Source organism: Ipomoea triloba, chromosome 3 (assembly GCF_003576645.1).
Source record: "Ipomoea triloba cultivar NCNSP0323 chromosome 3, ASM357664v1".
Taxonomy (NCBI): Eukaryota; Viridiplantae; Streptophyta; class Magnoliopsida; order Solanales; family Convolvulaceae; genus Ipomoea; species Ipomoea triloba.
The window spans coordinates 4,016,478-4,036,838 of NC_044918.1; the positions used below are offsets into that span (position 1 = coordinate 4,016,478).

At 33.3% G+C, this 20,361-nt stretch overlaps 2 protein-coding genes across 2 annotated transcripts; both read left to right on the forward strand.

Annotated features, from left to right (window-relative positions):
- The first annotated feature begins 4,503 nt into the window (after positions 1 to 4,503).
- Positions 4,504 to 8,018, forward strand: LOC116013688 (lanC-like protein GCL1). Its single transcript, XM_031253577.1, has 5 exons — positions 4,504 to 4,733; positions 4,825 to 5,015; positions 5,794 to 5,905; positions 6,952 to 7,422; positions 7,508 to 8,018. The coding sequence occupies exons 1-5, from the start codon at positions 4,575 to 4,577 to the stop codon at positions 7,853 to 7,855; spliced, it is 1,281 nt and encodes a 426-aa protein (XP_031109437.1). The 5' UTR covers positions 4,504 to 4,574; the 3' UTR covers positions 7,856 to 8,018.
- A 3,859-nt stretch (positions 8,019 to 11,877) lies between these two features.
- Positions 11,878 to 14,390, forward strand: LOC116011915 (serine/threonine-protein kinase SAPK2-like). Its single transcript, XM_031251348.1, has 9 exons — positions 11,878 to 12,227; positions 12,314 to 12,388; positions 12,595 to 12,696; positions 12,840 to 12,893; positions 12,983 to 13,075; positions 13,315 to 13,407; positions 13,554 to 13,658; positions 13,748 to 13,846; positions 13,920 to 14,390. Exons 1-9 carry the CDS (start codon positions 12,108 to 12,110, stop codon positions 14,211 to 14,213), a joined length of 1,035 nt encoding a protein of 344 aa, XP_031107208.1. The 5' UTR covers positions 11,878 to 12,107; the 3' UTR covers positions 14,214 to 14,390.
- Positions 14,391 to 20,361: the final 5,971 nt, after the last annotated feature.

Here is a 20,361-nt window from a genome sequence, read left to right on the forward strand (position 1 = left end):
TTGGTGGAATTTTGGTTTAGGTTACTGTATCTGTCTCAATTAGTTGTAAAAGCATAAGAACATCATTATTTGAGATTCTAAATATGTATGGTGTTTTTTTAATATAAGTTGATGAGACGACACGACACAGTACACATGCATGTATTCAGGCACATGCACATTCGCTAATTGGGCCTACTAATCATTCATGTATTCCCCGTTAAGTAAAACATTATCATTCATGTATTCCCCGTTAAGTAAAACATTTTGAAGTGTTCTTTTTTTCTTTTTTTCTTTTTTTCTTTTTTAAAATTCTTTTTTTAAATTTTTACAACAACACAGTTAAAGAAGTGTTAGTAATCCATTTCAAATTACATTAACTCCACATCAAGCTATATAGTATATATATTTGGCCAATTGCTCAAGTTCGTATCGTTAATAAATAAAAATAAACACACTAGTTAATAGTATTATATAGGGTCATAATCAGGTGTGACCGCCTCTTAACGTGCGGTCAGTGCGACCGCACCACTGTGTATACAAATATACACCATTCAATGTTAGAAAATGCACCACACAAATATACATCATTAGGTACGCATCACCCAAAAATACACCACTATGTATGCAAATATACACCACACAGTGTTAGCAAATGCATCATTAGGAGCAGGGGAGTTATGGTGTGTGTTTTTAGTGTTTTTGTGTATTTCTCTTGTGGTGCGCTTTCTAACATTGAGTGGTGCGAACCACGCCGACCGCACGGAGAGGTGGACCACATTTTGAACAGTTTGTCATGTATGCGCCTTTGACTCTATGAGAGCTTTATTAATTCATTAGGTAAATAATGCCCATGTGTTTTGAGAGTACATTGCATTTTATTATACTGTAAATAGGACCCAAGTAATTAATTAACCTTTCAGTTGTTAAAACATAATTTTTTATATATGTAATATTCAGTATACAAGGTTATGCCAAGGTCAATAGGTCAGAATATCGGAAAGTATTAAGAATATCTTTGAAGTGAAATTTGGCTTTTATAACGCTGGTCAAGGAGCACATGTTGACATTTTCATTGACGAAGGGCACATGACGCTCGTCTACATGTCTATCATGTCGGTTACGTTATATGTTGATACTGAAGAGACTCAAATGAATGTGATAATTGAGAAGACACTTCACGTGCGGCTTATTCATCCTGGTAAGGTTCACTTCTTAATTTAGCTAGTCAAGAGCACTATTGAGGTAAAAAATGATGGATAATTGTCATATGCGTTCCATATATTTCCAACACTTCTATTCAATCAAGAAAAATTTACAACATCAAAAAGTCACAATATTAATAATTGTTTTCTAAATAAAATGATAACTATTTACAAAATATTATTTTATTTTATTTTAAATAGTAAGTACAATGTGTTTTTGATAGTATTAAAATTTTCGCTATTAAATTATTGAACGTAAAATTGCATCATTTGCATGTGTCACAACAAGGTTGAATATTATATTCTGTGGTTATATTTCGTGATGTAACGGGAAACGACCACTTCCGATAAGAGAAAGAGAACAAACGAAAAAAAAAAAAAAAAAAAAAAAAAAGGTTAGGGCTTATCTGTGTGACCCCACAGATTACAAATTATTATTAGATTCCGCACATAGAAAATGTGATTCCCTGTATCATGAAATATCTAGACAATGTAAAGCTAGCAAGGTAATTTTTTATTTTTTTTTGAAGATAAATGTAGCTATTTTATTAATTCATAACATAAAACGTTTCCATCAACGATCAATGAAATGGTAAACCATTCCTTACAGCCAGACATAGAAACAACTTTTCTAACTATGTTATAGAAAACTTAAATCGCAGACTGTTTCATAACTAGGAAGCTATGTTCCTTCAAGGAGCTTAAAGCTTCATCAAAGATCTGGGTCTTCGTCATCATACTTTTTTGCTCGCCCAGGATATAAGATCAACACTTGCCGAAACCAAACTAAACGATTTATGCTAATGATAATGAAAAGCTCGTGAAAGTAACGAGAGGAAAAAAGCCCGTGAAAGTAACGAGAGGAAAACACAATAATAGAGAAAATAAAAAGTGGTAAAGCCAAAGTAGGGTTGGGAGTTCAAGACTACCAACACAAACCTCAATACCTACCTACTATTATTTTATTTAAAGGGAAAGAAAACGGAAGAAGAAGATCTGTGGCGGTGGTCGGAGGCGGACGGAGCTGCGACGGTGGTCGGGGCGGAAGAAGAGCCAGAGCAAACGTAGAAGGTGACCAAAACCGCCGGCTCAAAGCTCCATTAGAGCTCCGGCCGGAGGCCGGCAGTAGAAGCCGAAGTTTAGCAACAGAGAAAGACTTTTGGTTTTAGAGAGAAAAGGGAGGCAGCATTAGGGTTTTGCTTGGGATTATATTTATTTTACTTCTTTTTCGCAAGGTAACTTTTTTATTTTGCCTATTTACTAATTAAAGAGAAAAAATTACAGTCATTTGCTGTGTTCATTATATGTGCTACACATGTGATAACGCCCTACTGAGACTCAAACTCATGACTTTTTATTTAAAAGGGTTATTTAATGTCATTAGACCACAAGGTCATTGACAATAATACTTAATTTAAATTATTTACAAATTACTTTTTTGTGATATTTAATTTAAGTTATTAAATAAAAGGAAAAATGACATATTTGGTCTAAGAGTTACCATCATATTGACAATTTAGTCCCATAGTTATAACTATACTCACTTTTTTCCTTCAATTATGAGCGATGGGGCGTCACTATTACACATATGACTTTTAATGTCGGCTAAATGGACCATTTAACGTCGGCTAAAACCTGACGTTGATTTTGCAGACATTGTAAGGTCAACATACGACGTCGGTTAAATATTAACTGACGTCGTACGGTATTTTTTTTTAAATAACCTACAACGTCGACTATTTGTAAATAGCCGACGTTGTAGGTGATTTAAAAAAAAAAGAAAAAAGGATACAACGTCAGCTATATTTGCAAATAGCCGATGTTGTATACTATTTAAAAAAAATACCCTACAACGTCGGCTATTCCAATTAGCCGACGTTGTAGGGTATTTTTTAATATATATATATATATATATATATTACATACAACATGATAGAAAACCCAAAAACCCTATATTATTAGTTTATTACAGGGGTAAAATAGGAAATTCACATCTTATTATCATTCTTACATTGAAACCATTTTCACAACATTATTCCCATTTTCGAGCCTCATATTTCAAGGTTCTTCAACCTCAAAAGCATCTCAATTACCCTTGTATGACTTGTTAGCTAGAACATCGATCTCGTGTACGAAACGTAATTAACTTTTTAAGTAAAATTTGAGAGTCTATTTGACCATTTTCCTAAATGAAAATAATAATAATAATAATAATAACAACATATAAGGATAAAGTAGGTATTATTAAATATAAATAATAAAATGATATAAGGATAAAGTAGGTATTATTAAATATAATAAATAATAAAATGATTTGCTGAATGAAGGAATAAAATTATTTTTATAAAATTTTATTATATTCTTAACTTATTTCGTGAACCAAAGAGAATATTAATGTAACAATTAATAGAATTATCAAAGTTAACACAATTATAAAACTTGAGACATATCTTCGTGTGAATTTCTCATTTGAAAATGTAATATACATATCAGTATGTAATAACTTGATAAGGTAGGGAGGAGACAAAGAGACAGAGAGCACAATCCTTTTCACTTTTTATTTTTCAAATTTATACTAAACGGACACGACATATATGATTGAATTATTTAAATCAGATGTAACATGATCTACTTACCATCATTTCACAATTCACACCAATCAAGGTGTTACACAGTAATTGACATAACTAACGTAGGATAAATATGTTAGAGCATCCGCAGCAGTTAGAAATTTTTACACAATCTTTTTAGGTAATATATAGAAGAGAAAAAGAAAAGCGAAAAAAAAAAAAAAAAAACTTAACAACATCAAAGTGCCCGCTAGCTGGCGGGTGTATAGGAAACACGCGTCTGTTAAAGTTGGTGGTGTGCACCTATCATTTTTATTTTATTTTTCATTTTTTATATAAAATTTGACAAAATTGTCGTTCTTACAAGAGTAAACTTTTTCAATAAACTTCATCTCACATCAATTACTTTTACACCAAATCAGATTTTTCTCTTACCAAAAATTTAAATAAAAATTACTATTATGAATGTTCTTAAGAAGCTTCTGCAAAGAAGTTGATTGATAGTAGTAATATCTTTTGAAAAACAAAAATCAATGTTCCCATTAAAATTTAAACTCGTGACCTATGATTTAAGAAAGCTAAGTATTATTAAGCTACAAAGATTGCTAATAGTATTTGAACATCCGGAAACCACCAAAGAGACAGTGGATACGTGGCACGTGCGCAATGCATCAGCGTTATCACGCCTTTCCTCTGTGCAACCGTATCATCACACATAGTTCATGTGCTCCATTATAAATACCGCTGCCCCAGCTTTCCCAGCGGATCAGGTAGCCATTGAAATCTGCGAGAAAACAGAAAATATCTTAAAGGAGAGAAAATGTCATCTTCAATAGTCCACTTAGCTTCGCCGGAAAGTAACGGCACTAACCATGAAGACGGGAACGATTCCGGCTTCCGTACACTCGATCCGACGGCTCCTACCTTTATTCTACCAGCTGAGACCTTTCTCCAGGCCGCCGTATCTCTCAAAGACCAGGTGAGTCACACTGCCTCAAATTCGAATGTCGATTTTCGATCGGAATCATTATGTGGCAGTTAACGACGAGATCGGATTTTGTTGGTGTTAGGTCGTAGACATGACGTGGAAAGCACGCGGTGGCAGTGCGGTTACTAAAATGGACCCGACTGTTTACACCGGTCTGCTCGGGACGGCCTACACCTGCCTCCGCTCGTTTCAGGCCACCGGAAACCGCCATGACCTGCGCCTGTGCGCCGATATTGTTGATACCTGCGCCTCCGCCGCACGGGCCACCATCAGGTCCCATAAACTACTTGCTTTTTTTTTTTTTTTTTTTTGGTTGCTTACCTTGCTTCTAGTTCACGGCTTTTTCTCAGTAATTATTTTCAGTTTTTTCGAGTTACAATGGTTTAAACATGGTATACTGATCAAATTTTAGAGTTAAAATGGTTAAAAGGGGGTAAATCACAGTGACTCTAGCTATTAATCTGTGTTTAGAGGTTTTCATAATTTCTTGAAGAACAGTTTGGGGTTGCAACTAATTAAATAATGAATATATAGATGAGTGCTAATTTTTTTAGAGATGGAGAGATAGTTGTGAGTGTTTAAGATGAAGTTAGGTGAGCCTTTAGCTAAATAAATAATAAGTTCTTGAAAGTGGAAACCCAATTGGGAAGGCAAAATTTTCTTCATCTGGGAAAGAAGACAAGTTGCTTTAATCAAATGGGATGGAGATATCGTGACACACCAAAGATTCGTATTAAGAGCTGGAGCACATTGATTAGAAAGGATGGGAATAGTTTACTGAGTATGTTAGTAACTGAAGGCATCATTATCAATTTAATAATTGAACTCGAGGAGATGGAGATTGAGAAATGATTTTTAGGAATATCTTTGGTAGGGCCTGCATATCTGATATAAGCATAAGAAACATGGTGTAAACTCATAGCTAATCCATATTTGTTTAATAATGCATTATTGGTGCATGCAGCACTTATCCTAATTCTTTAAATTCTCGAGCACATAAAATATCTATGGAGTTTAATTTTATAGTACTTGTTTTCCTGCTGGGGACCAGGCACACAACTTTTCTGTGTGGTAGAGGAGGGCTCTATGCACTTGGTGCAGTTGCAGCCAACTACTGTGGGGACCAGCAGAAGCGAGACTTTTATTTGGACTGTTTTTTTGAGGTACTGGCTATGCTATTTCTATGCAAGTGCCCTTAAACATCTCTCCATCTCTTAATTGACCCAAAATTTTGATGTGCTGTGATATTGTTTTGAAGTAATTGATGTGTTATGGTACCAAAGAACATGTTATGAAATGGGGACTTTTTGCAGTAGATCTAACCAACCTTTTACCTAAACACTAAAAATAACAACTTCCAGTAGTTTCTTATTTCTCATTTTTGGATAAGTAGTTAATGCTAATTAAGTGTTTATTTAATTTTGTATGGTGGCCCATAATACATCTAGCAATATCTACTTCCAACTTTTTTTTTTGGTTATTGCTGCACAAAGTTAGAACTTAGATCTGTGGATCACCTAAACCAATACAAGCAACTTAATACAAGTGGGAGAACTTATGCAGGATGTTGTCTGTCTAGATATGAAATACTGAAATTTGGCAAATAAGTACTTGTATGTTTAGTGGACCTGGCTATTCTTTCATCATCTAGCAGAATACTGAAGAAGGCAATTGTCAGAAAAAGGAACAACTTGACACGTTGTAGACAATAAGAAGATTTTTTTGGTGGTCAATATGTGTAACAAACTAAAAGTGGTTTCTTCTCACTCTTCCACAGCCATTATTGGCCTTAGGGTGGAGCTAGGTAACATGCATATCATTGATGACCACAAGGAGCTAAACCAATAACAACCTAACTGGCTCTCAAACTAAGAAGGCCAATAGGTTGTTCCTATTGGGAGTTGAACTTGTAACCTTGTGGTTACCAAGTCAACAGACCAATTTGGTTGGGGTTGTCCCATGGTGCAGTTGATGTATGACTATCTTCTTGCTTGATCTAGTAGCCTGTAGCCTGCATTATTTCAGGAAATCTATGTTATCTACTTTAATTTGGAAAAAGGTATATTAAACCTCCTGAATTGGCTATAGCTTCATTCAAGAATACTGTAACAATTAAGTAGCAAATGTTAGTTGGAATTTGTGAGAAAGCATAAATTTGGGAAGCAACTTTTATGGTTCAATGATAGGTAAAAGTTGCTGTAATTTGCAGGTGGCACAGGAAAAGGCCCTGCCTGTTGGACCTGAGGAAGGGGGATTTGGAATGTCATATGATCTCCTTTATGGAAGAGCAGGTTTTCTGTGGGCTGCTCTTTTCATAAACCAGCACCTGGGATCCGAGGCAGTGCCAAATGAAATTCTCATGCCAGTTGTTGAAGCTATACTAGAGGGAGGCCGAGCTGGGTCGTCTGACAATTCAATCTGCCCACTGATGTACAGATGGCACGGCACAAGGTATTGGGGTGCAGCACACGGGCTTGCTGGCATATTGAACGTGCTACTGCACTTCCCGCTATCTGAAGATGGCGTGGAGGATGTGAAGGCGACGTTGAGGTACATGACGAACAACAGGTTTCCACACAGCGGTAATTACCCAGTGAGCGAGGGAAACCCGAGGGACAAGCTAGTGCAATGGTGTCATGGTGCAACTGGCATTGGCATCACTCTCTGCAAAGCATCCCAGGTTTAGTGAATAAGTTTTGATGATGAAATGTAGGGGTGTTTGATGGTTGATTGACTTGATTTTCTTTCTTCTCCTGTGGTGCCAGGTATTTCCAAATGATAGGGAATTTCGCGATGCTGCAATAGAAGCCGGGGAAGTCGTGTGGAAGAGCGGGCTGGTGAAGAAGGTGGGGCTGGCGGATGGCACTGCTGGGAATGCTTATGCATCCCTCTCCCTGTATCGGCTTACAGGGGAGAGCATATACGAGGAAAGAGCAAGAGCGTTTGGGAGCTTCCTGTACCATAATGCCGGGGACATCATGGCTGGATCACAAGGCGATGGAGCAGCAGCAGATCATGCCTATTCCCTGTTCCAAGGACTAGCCGGCGTGGCTTGCTTGTGGTTCGATTTGATCGCCCCAAACAACTCCAGGTTTCCCGGCTACGAAATTTAACCTCAAAAGCCAAAACATAATCCTCTCACCAGCTTATTGTTACGGTTATGTCTGTCTGTCTGTAAAACAAAAATTTATGACTCGGAAATTAAAAACGCCATCACTTCACTTGTATATATTGTCTGCTTTTAATGATTAATAATAAGTGTTGGTTTTATGATTATTGGATTAGTCAACGGCAAGCTAACATTATGGTAACTTTTATAGAGTATTTAAACAATATCAAATACAGGATAATACTGGTTTTGCAAAGAAGTAAATATAAAGCAAGAAAGAAATTAATAATTATATAGAGATAGATTTTACATGAAAAATTTTAATAAAGTAAATCATGGACAAGGTTAAAAGTGTTTCACTATAAAAAAAAAAGTATTACAACTTCTTTTTTATTATAACAAAGAGGAAATAATAGAGAATCTTTCTCTTGTTAGGAAGGTGAAGATCAACTACAAAAGGGATGATTTGAGTGATTTTGGGATGATAAGAATGTTAAATGGTTAGAGTATTTATAGGTGGAGTTTAAGGTTCAATCTTATAAATAACATAAAATTTAATTTTTTTTCTCATAATAATTTGAATATAAAATATAATACGGAGTATATCTTTATTGATTTGCCACCACTTTGTCTATTTTGTCTTCTACTAGCATAATAATTTGCCTTCAAGTTGATATATAATACGAGTATATTATAACATATTATTAGAGAAAATGAGATACTATTACCTTTCATGTTACATTTTACTGTCAAGACATTCGTATAAGACTTTGTAGTCTTCATGAAGATCATAGCCCTTTGAATTATCTTTTCACGCGTTCAAAAATCTCTCAATTTAGATATTCTTACAGTGAAATAAGATCAAAATACAAAATGAACAAATTAGACGAATACAACTCCATGTTGTCTTGCTCCAATTCATCCTTCTATAATTATATCTTTGCAACTTTGATTGGGTTGCTTATATAGACTAGACTGTTGGATACATTTTGGGCCTTCACGGAACCTCTAGTCGGATTAAATTGATAAATAACTCTGGACCGATAAACTAAGCCCAAGTATCTTACCCAACAATAATGATTACTCCAACTACTCCCCAAATTTAGGCCAGGTTGTGTTTGGTTTGCTCTGTTATTATCCTCAACAGAGTCTTAACTCTCTGTTCTATCCAACGGGGCTTTAAGCCATTACTCCATGAGAAAATGGGAAGGTTGAGAAAAAATAAATAAATAAATAAAGCAAGGTACAGTATGCTACTGGCGTTGGATTACGACGCATCAGTTTGCCTGCAAAGCGTGGCACCTGTTTTCATAATTTCCTTTGCCGAATATGCTTCCCATAATTACAACAAACTGTTTTCAGATCACCAATTTTATTTATTTTTTTTTTGTTTAAATTTTAAATTTTGTCACAGTTTTTCAATCAAAATTGCATGCGTGTGACCCACGCCACGCTAAGATGCTTCAAAGCAACTGGGATTCATACGTGCTTTCTGCAACGCAAATATTAACTCAAACACTTTTCATATTTGTGCCTGCTCCTTTTGAAAGACTGAAAACCAAAATGGTAAATAATAATTTATGTAATTGAATTAAAATTTATATGTTCCTTTCTTAATGTTTACATGACTATCATCTTAGTAAAATTTATTATTTTTTAAAATAAAGTAAAAAACAAATTATCTCTAAAATCAAATATTGCAAATACAATTATGATTTCAATTTCAATATTTAAACTAAACATTCAAAATAGTTTAATAAATGTATGGTAAAAGTCGTCTAAAAATAAATATTTCTCATAAGTCATAAATGATGGTAGTGGTGATTTATTGCACGTATTGAAAATTGATTACATCAACTTGTTATCATTATTAATGCACAGTCCAAAGTTTACAAAGAGAAATTGCATACGTACCATGCAACGATTCCTATATGAGTGCGCAAGTGGAATCTCTGACGAACGTCGCATTAATGAATAAGCACCCCTGGCCTCTCACCAATTCCCTGTTTGGGACGACGTTTCTTTCAGATTTTGAGAATTTTGAGGTTGTGGTGGCATGGCTTTTGTCCTTCCACCCCATTACAGAATTTTGTTCCAACTTGCTTTTCCCCATTTTCATCTCTATCTTCCCTGTCCCACTCCATTTTCATCCTTCCATTCATTATACTTAATTTGAAATCAAACTGATGGATCCCAGCTTTCTGCACCATGCTTACTTTTTTGTGGGTCACCAATTCTGTAATTATTGTAAGTCAAGCACTTTAACTACATAGTTCTTTGACTATTTGATTATCATATCATACTTAAAATCAGTTAGTGATAAGTAACAATTTAACCACATTCATCCCCGATAAGTCAGAGATCTCGATTCAAGTAGGGACCGAACTCGGTCAACCCGGCCAATACCAAACACAAACAAACTATGGTGTTTTTTTTATAAAGACTTTTTGAAAACGTTTTGTTTCCTTTCATCAAGTAGTAATAAAAAACTTTATCTTAACAGGAACTAAGCTTCTCTATTACTTTGTTTATAGATTGATGTTGGGTGGAATGCTATTTTAATTACCTGACCACGAACGAAATCTCCAAGAAAATAAGTTTGTCGCCAACAAACAATTAACAAAAGACGCAAATGGATACAACAGGGCGACCACCTTGTTCTTTAAAAAATAAAAATTCATACATTAGGTTTCCCAACTTATGTTAAAGTTAGACTAATATTAAGGGGGTGTATTCAATCATGACTTTCATAGAATTTTAAAGACTTTTATGAACTTTAAAAGTTTGGAGGTATTCAATTCAAACTTTTAGAGAGTATTTAAAAGTCATGCGGTATTCGATAAAGATTTTTAAAGAGTTTTTAAAAGTCACGTGGTATTCAATTAAAACTTTTAAACAATCTTTAAAAGTCATGTGGTATTCAAAAAGTTATGAATTTGTAAGGACTTTTTAATTTTAGAACTTCCGTAGACTTTTATATACTCTTCCTTCTCAAATATAAATAGTTGAAATCCAACCCCCAACCCCAAGATTTCTAAGGGGGGTGTATTCAATCATGACTTTTGTAGATTTTTAAAAACTTTTAAAATGATAGATTTTAATAAACTTTTATTGACTTTTATAGAGTCGTTCAAAACTTTTTAAAACTTTGTAAGACTCTATAAAAGCTTGTATAAAAAACTTACATAAACTTTTATCAACTTTTTTATTTTAAAAAGTTTACAAAAGTCATTAAAATTCTAAATTGAATACATCCTTACAAACTTTCATAAGCAATTCATAACAACACTAAAATTTATAGTTATAAAATTGTTCAAATAAAATATTTAAAAATATAATTACTTTTTCTTGAGAAATTAATATTTAAAAGTAATTATATTTTTAAATATTTTATTTGAACAATTCTATAACTATAAATTTTAGTGTTGTTATGAATTGCTTATGAAAGTTTGTAAGGATGTATTCAATTTAGAATTTTAATGACTTTTGTAAACTTTTTAAAATAAAAAAGTTGATAAAAGTTTATGTAAGTTTTTTATACAAGCTTTTTATAGAGTCTTACAAAGTTTTAAAAAGTTTTGAACGACTCTATAAAAGTCAATAAAAATTTATTAAAATCTATCATTTTAAATGTTTTTAAAAATCTACAAAACTCATGATTGAATACACCCCTAAGTTTCCAGACCTCCTGTCTAAGTGGAGAGGAGATAAATTGCAAGTAGTTTTGACAGTCCCAAAGTTTTTACCCTTTACCTGCACACTTTACACATAAGGGATCTTCATCACTTTTGATCGGTTAGATCAGACATGGTCGACCAATGAGCTAGCCCGGGGGCTTTTCTTCTTTTTTTTTCTTGTTTTGTGCAATTAAATGAACGTACTGTTGGTGAATCAACTTGCTTCGATATGCGGAAAATTCTAAGCAGTAACTAAACGCCACGTGTCCAGCTGCTTTCGTTCTCATACTAGTTGGTTCTTTAAATTCTCCTAAAATCTCTACTCTGCATATTTGTTGATGTGTGTGCAATTGTGCATCTTCCCTGCTTGCAAGATTTAGACCGTCAGCTCTTTCTTTCATGGCTGTTTGAGATTTCCCACACACAAAACAAAAAAGGATTAAGATAATATTCCACCTCGATATACGCTACAAAGTAATGAATATATATATATATAGGTGTTTGTGTGTGTAAATATATATATATAATCTGGTCTAAGTGGCATGCATGTATTGAAGAAGGAAGCTGATCACAAGAAGAATGGAAAGGTTTGAGATTCTTAAGGACATTGGTTCTGGGAATTTTGGTGTGGCTAAGCTGGTGAAGGATAAATGGAGTGGTGAGCTTTTTGCTGTCAAGTATATTGAGAGAGGCCAGAAGGTATGTATCTATGTATGTATATTTTTCATTCTTTGCTTCAAATTCCTCTTTCTAGGGGTTTCACCCATTTTCTTCATCTTCTGCAGATTGATGAACATGTTCAGAGGGAAATCATGAACCATCGATCCTTGAAGCACCCAAACATCATTAGATTCAAAGAGGTAATAATGAGCAGTTTTTAACAAAATTGGTCTGTTTTTTGCTTTTGCTGAGGTTTTCTGGGGAATTGATGGAATAATTAAGGTAGCAGTTGAGGTTGGAAACCAGACAAGTTTCTTAGATTACAGTCCTGTATTGCTGGATGTGGTTATAGATTGATCGATCTTGAATTGGTTTTTGAAGATCATTTATGTTACTTACTGTGCAGGTGTTTCTCACACCAACTCATCTGGCCATAGTTATGGAGTATGCCTCGGGCGGGGAGCTTTTCGAACGAATTTGCAATGCTGGTAGATTCAGTGAAGACGAGGTACTACAACTCTGTGGAAGCGAATAATCGAAAATTGAGAATTATCTTAACAAGCGGTTATTCGTTTCTGTAGTGCTTGTTAATTATCCTAACACTTTCATCAGATGTTCTTCTTTATCTGTAATCTTTGTTGACTTGTGCAGGCAAGATTCTTCTTTCAACAGCTGATATCAGGAGTCAGTTATTGCCATTCCATGGTACTAAATTAAAGTTTTTCCCATTTTAACAAAGCTTTGTTCATAGACTGTTCTTGTGACAATGATTTGGGAAAATTTGTTGAGTGCAGCAAATTTGCCATAGAGATCTCAAGCTGGAAAACACACTTTTGGATGGAAGCTCGACTCCGCGTCTCAAAATCTGTGATTTCGGCTATTCCAAGGCAATGAGCTGCCACTTACGCAAGTTATAGCTTGTAGTGAAGACGTAACTTTATTTTCTAATATCGCCACATTTTCAAAAGGCAGAGTGCTTGACTTGGCCTTTCAAGCCTCGATTTGCCAAACAATCTTAGTCACCTGATGATGTTAGACTTGGCCCTTCACTGACCTCTGCCAACTAGAGTAAATTTGGGTTCTGTTTCAATTTTAGTTACTTATTGCAGTTTCCATTCTTCTTCAGTCTGCAGTTTTGCATTCTCAGCCTAAATCCACAGTTGGAACGCCAGCATACATTGCGCCAGAAGTCTTCTCAAGAAAAGAGTATGATGGCAAGGTATGATGACTAGACTAGCTTTGAAATTTGAATCATTGGTTAATTAGTTGATATATATAATTTGATATGGTTAAACAAATACGGAGTAGTTAATTGCCCAGAATTGAATTCATGGCCTGATCTCTATGTTTTTTTTTATTGAAAAGGTTGCAGATGTTTGGTCTTGTGGGGTTACACTATATGTGATGCTGGTTGGTGCTTATCCATTTGAAGACCCTGAAGATCCAAGAAATTTCAAGAAAACAATTACTGTATGTGCTGTGCTGGTCCAAACTTATCTTCTTTGCTTGAATTAATTATTGTTGTTTTTTTTAATGGATTGGAATTTTTTTTGTTGCAGAGGATTCTCAGCGTGCAGTATTCTATCCCGTACTACGTCCGAATCTCCAAAGAGTGCAAGCATCTTTTATCCCAGATTTTCGTGGCAGACCCTGACAAGGTAATAACAACTAAATCTAAGAATATAGTAAAAATCTCAACAAACTAATTTCTGATATGCAATGGTTGTGCAGAGAATAAGCATCGAGGAGATTAAGAAGCACCCGTGGTTTCTGAAGAACTTGACGGAGGAATTCAAGGAGGCGGAGGGGGATAGCGGCGGCGAAGCAAACAACGGGAATGAAGCGTGGCAGAGTGTTGAAGAAGTGGTGGCTATAGTACAAGAGGCTCGGAAGGGTGGTGGTGCGGGGGCGGAGGGCGGAGGCGTATTGGGTGATGGCAGCATGGATGATCTTGATGATTTGGACAGCGAAGCTGAAGAAGATTATGATGTAGAGACAAGTGGGGACTTTGTATGTGCATTATGAACTGTTCTACTTTCTGTGGAAGACACAATCTGTTTGGTGAAATTGTTGTATGTTCCTTAAGGATTTGACAGTGTTTTCTTTATGTGAACTGTAAATACAGAGTTTATGTTAAGAGGAATCATATTGTGATTTTTATATAGGTTTGGAGAAATTAAAATAAAAATAAATTTAAAAAAACAGAAATTGCTGCCAAAAACATCATTAGTAGATCAGAAGAACTTTGGCTGTCTCTCTCCTCTCACCTTTTTCATTGGCATGTGTAAAAACCTGACAAAAAATTCTAAACTTTTTTTTTTATTGGCTGCTCTAAAATAAAATGCCACCAATATAATATATGCAGTATGAAATGCATAAAGAAGTATTCTTGGAAAACATCCAATTGTTGAGACCTTTGTTGGCAAGATCTGATTTCTTAGGCTTGTGTTGATAGATGCTGATACTCTATAATATAGCACAAGTCACATTCACATCTTTGCCATGGTAAGGATGTGTAGTTCGTTGGTGAAACAATATTATAATATATATTTTGTTAATTCTATATAAACTTTGTTGGAGGTCATATGATATGAACTTATCTAGCCTACACGATTAATTAGTCAAGACAAGGTCTAAAGGTTCAACTCCAAGTCGTTGCCTTTGAGCCCCGAATTTTATATCGATGGTGGATAATCATGTTTATCTGTAGAAGCAGTACGTATCGAGTAACATACGCCTCCAATTATACATTCCAAATTGCGGTCTTGGTCCTGATAAATTGTCGAGTAGTACCTCCATTGCTTGTTAGATGCTAAGCTCTTGTTGGTTTAGACCATGTGACAGATTAAGGGTGTGTTTGGTAACCTGTAAAATGACTTACGGAAAATGTTTTCCGAATTTTTAGTGTTTGGCAACATCTGGAAAATGTGGTCAACCAAGGAAAATCAGTTCATTTTTCCGGAAAATGACTTACAGAATTTTTTTTCCGTAAGTCATTTTCTAGAATCGCCAAAATGACCATTTCGCATGTTCTTGATCAAAACCAAGTCATATCACCCATGACCATGGATCAAGGAAGTGGGGAAACCGCCGGAAACCTTTGCTAAGTTATTATTATTATTATTATTATTATTATTATTATTATTATTATTTTATTTTAATAAATTCTATTTTTAATAAATAACATTATTTTAATATTATTATAATTTTTTATATTTTTAAAAAATAATTACAATGTTTAATTATACAATTCTTTCCATTTTCCAGAAAATGAACCAAAGACACAAAGACAGTTTTCCATAATAATACATCTAAACACTGGAAATGAAATTGTTTTCCGGAAAATGACTCATTTTCCAGAAGTCATTTTCCCGCTTTCCAAACGGACCCTAAGTATAAATAAGAGGTTCAATACAATGAAAGAGAGGTTCTCACACTACATTCTCAATATTTATGATGTATTTTTATATTTTTGTTTCAACAAAAACGTAACACACAAAAAATTTATAATCAATTTGTTCATTAATATAAAGAAAGTGACTTTTTTCATTGTATTATTAAGATTTCAGAAACAAACAATATTTGTATAAATAATAATGTTTGTATGATTGCATTATAGATTTTCTCCTATATATTTATTTAGCTCATTTATAGTATGATAGTGAAGATTGATAAGGATTGCAAGAGATAATGGTCCGTTGACCTCAACCTCACCATGCCCAGTGACGTAGACTTGAACCATTATGTATCCAGTAAACAAAATAAAGAAATCCATCACCATAAACTTATATATCCTCATTAATGAAAAAAATAATATATATATTTTTTTGTTTTTTAAAATATATGTGCTGATGCATTCAGACACAGTGGTCATCGTCCTCATTGAATAGACAAAAATAATAAGATTTTTTTTACTAAAAAAAAGAGAAGAAAATGAGTAAGAGACATGTCATGACTCGATCAAGCATAGTTCTGGGAGCTCCAATAGTAAGATGTTTAGCTACAGAAAAGTGCATTATTTTTATTTAGATTTTAGGTTAATACTTCATTTATTTATTTATTTTTGAAAGGGTACTTCATTTATTTATCTATTTATTTTGTGAACAAAAGAAGTGGAAGACCCAAAACTAGCAACTTGTACTTTTTTGCATCAACAACGTAACACAACCACATCTTCATTAAGCAAGTGTTGAATAGAATAGTTAAGAGGGCACTTTAGCACTCGAAAGTCCCAAGCATATATGCATACATAATATACTGTTTTGCAACGACATCTATCACCTTATTATGTTCCCGGTAAATGTGATTAATCTTAGGGTGCGTTTGGTTCACACATGAGAATCGGAATCGGAATGGGTATCAAATACTTGGTAAGGGTAATGAGTTTTGGTGAAAGTATTTAGCATGTTTGGTAGTTGGGTGGAATGGGAATGATTATTAATAGTTGGGGAAGAAATGATGAAGGGAGATGAAACTCTTATTTAATAAGGGTATGGGTTTTGCCATTGATGGGGGTATTCCAAACCCATAGTAGCATTCACAAAACCTATCAACCAAACACTAACAATCACTTCCATACCCATACCTTATGCCTAAACCCCCCAGCCAAACACACCCTTAATTTTTCATGTCACTCTATCATAACTTTGCATCTCTCAATTCAAGCATATTCAATATAAGCCGTCTCGTAAAAATCTCACTTTTTACTAGTCAATTTATCACTATCTCTTGGCCCAAGCTAGATGAATCCCCTCTAAGTAATGCTCAAGCTTTTGCTTCCTTTTCCCAGCCGTTTGGTTGGAAGGAAGGAATTAGAGGAGAAAAGAATTGTAATGTGGTGGGAAAAAATTAGGTGTCAATAAAGTAGGAATTCAAATTAGATTGTTTAGTAAAGAGGAGTAAAATGACTGGAAATTAAAAGGAAAAAAATGATATGTCTAAAATATATTTGTGTAATAATAATAATCATCATCATCAAGAAAAAAGCCCATTTCCTTAATTTTTTTTTTCTCCACTGCTCCGAATTATAATTCCTATACATCATTGGTTTTACATGAAGTCTTAGGATGCATGATAAAATATCATTTGGTTCTTATGGATGATTAGTTTTATTTTTAATACCAAATCGTTATATCGTGGACCATGCACCATGGCTAATACTGCAGTTGTATTGAAAGGAAACTACAGTTGCACGGAACAGAGGTTGTTTCCATCCGTCTGGAACTGCTGTTGTATTGAACTGATATTGTAGTTGTGTTGAACTAATGAAACGACATCTGTTCCGCGCAACTGCAGTTCCCTTTCAACACAACTGCAGAATCAGTTCAACACAACTGCAGTATCAACCATGACAATGGTCCACAGTGTAATTTGCAGATTAGTGTGTGGACCATGGTCCACATAGCTGTGTGGACCATAATCAAATATACATTTTTAATGTACTAAATGTACATTATTTTTGTACTGAATGTACAAATAATGTACATCCCCTGAATATAATGTATATTATTTTTATACTGAATGTGCATTATTTAATAGTATGGTCTACACAGCTGATGATTGATACTTTGCATACCAAAGGCATAAAGCATGTAAAGCCCAATGCTTAACCTACACTGTAAAAGCCCATTTTAATCATTAACCCAACCCATATACCAAAGCTCAGAAACCCTTCGGCCCGACACATATACTAATACAGTAATCTATATGTAATTCCATTTTTTACTTTCTATGATGTAAAATGTTTTAATCTATATCTATATCTATATCTATATATATATAATAATAGAAGTACCTAGCAAGAGTTTTCCCCCCAAAATTGAAGGGCATTTTTGTAAAATCAAACTCATAATTATTTTAATAAAAATCATTGATTAATGATAAATAATTGTATGATAAAAAAAACTCATAATTATTTTAATAAAAATCATTGATTAATGATAAATAATTGTATGATAAAAAAATGATAAACAAGGAAAGAATATGAAATATTCCTATAAATTTTTGTCTAAAATCAAAGATATACCTTTTTAGGGATATTGTTGGGCGGATGGTTAGGCTCATTGACTTTGTCCTAGAAGATGCAAGGTACTCCTATTTCTTTATTTATGCAGTTTATGTTAAGTTATGTGCACTGGTTTTTTTTTTTTTTTTTTTTTTTATAATTTGTTTTTTCTTCTCCAGTGAGAATCAACTACACTGTACAGTTTGGGATGCTCATGTGGATCAGCTGCTCCCTCATTTCAATTCTACCTCAATTGAGCCCGTCGTTCTATTGTTGCAGTTATGCAGACTCAGGTTTCTAGACAATAAGTAATATGCTCCTAAATAATTTTTTTTTTGTCCTGATTTCATAATCACAAATCATATCAAGTGAAGGTAAAATAAAAGTATTGGATACCTGTTGAAATGGTTTATTTGTCCTAATCCATCTATTCTTGGTTGTCAATCTTTCCCATCCTCATCCTTTGTAGTGTTCTGTCTGCAATAACAAAGTAAGAATGTTAGACTTTTAACATGTCTGAGTTTGTTTAGGTGGTGGAGTTAGAATTTTCAGTTCCTTTGATGCGACTAAGCTATTGTTTCATCATAAGAGTTCGTAGTTCACTATATTTGTAAAGAGGTAAGTTTATGACTTAGTGTTGATTCTAATTTTTTATCCCTTGGGATAGGGAACTGTCAGAGCTGGTTGGTGTATCAGCAGAAAATCTACTTAACAAGTATGGGGTGGTAAGTGTGGTTCTAACTTTTTTTTTTTTTTTTTTTTTTTTTTTTTTTTTTTTTTTTTTTTTTTTTGTATCTTGGTAGGCTATTTTGTATCTGGACTGATCCTATGTTATGCATCTATGATATATTTTGCAATTCAGTGGAAGTTTACCTCTCAGTTCAGCTACTTCGCTTTTCTCTTCCCCACATTGGCTCCTCATTGTTGTATGTCATTATTTGATGTGTAGAGTTCCTCAATTGCATCGCATTGTTGAAGTAGTCTACATTGAAAAAGAAAAAAGATTAAACTGAGAAAAGAAAAATGTAGATACATTAGAGTTATCAAAAAATTGAACCAGCGGTGGAATTCGACCGAACTTTGAATGTAAAATTCATTTTTAGCTGCCATGCAAATTTTAACTCTTTCAAAGGCAAGTAGTATATTATTTAGACAAATAGTTATGAGTGCAATTATTTCTACAAAGCAGTGGGTTTGTCTACAGTTAGAAAAGAATTAGAAGATTCAAAAAGAGGGCACATATGAGAGTAGCAGAAGTAAAAACATAAATGCATCACATTTGCCTGAGGACAAAAGTGAAGAAACTTTTCCAGCCCAAACTCAGGGGCATTTTTGTAATATCAAATATTTGGAGAATATAACATTTTTGGTATTAATTGATAATTCCTATAAATTTTTGTATGAATTCAAAAATATACCTTTTCAAGGATTGGACAATATAACATTTTTGGTATTAATTGATAATTCCTAAATTTTTTTATATGAATTCAAAGATATACCTTTTCAGGATTATAACGTTAAGGTCAATAAATACTACACCCTAATCAACTTAATTAACACCAATCACCTTAATTACTACATATTAAATTTGGTATATACATTTTTCATAAAAAAAAATTGATATATACAATTCTACCAAATTTAACATTTTTGTACATATAATTGAAATAATATATTTAATTTAATATTTTAATATTATAGATATTTTTAATTTTATTTTTAATTTTTTTTGAATTTCAATTAAAAAAATTAAAATTGAAATAATTTCATTTGATTCAAATTTAGATATATATTTTTAATTCTATATTTAATTCTAAACTCATACTCTTAAGTAAAAATTTAAAAATATGCCTTAATATAGTTAGGGACTATATTAATCCATACAAATTTAAAAATTAAATTCTTTTAATTTGTAAATCAATTTCTTTAATTATACATAATAAACTATGAAATATACTTACGGAAATAGAATTATAAAATTAAAAAAACATGTGTTCATAACTATTTAGAAAAATTTTTAAAATACATACTTATATTTATGCATTATATTAATCATAAAAAATTAAAATGCTAATTTTGTTACTTTTTAAATGTGATTATTTTAATTATAAATCCATCAATATATATTATAATTATGGAAATTATATTATAGATTTTGCCTATATACAT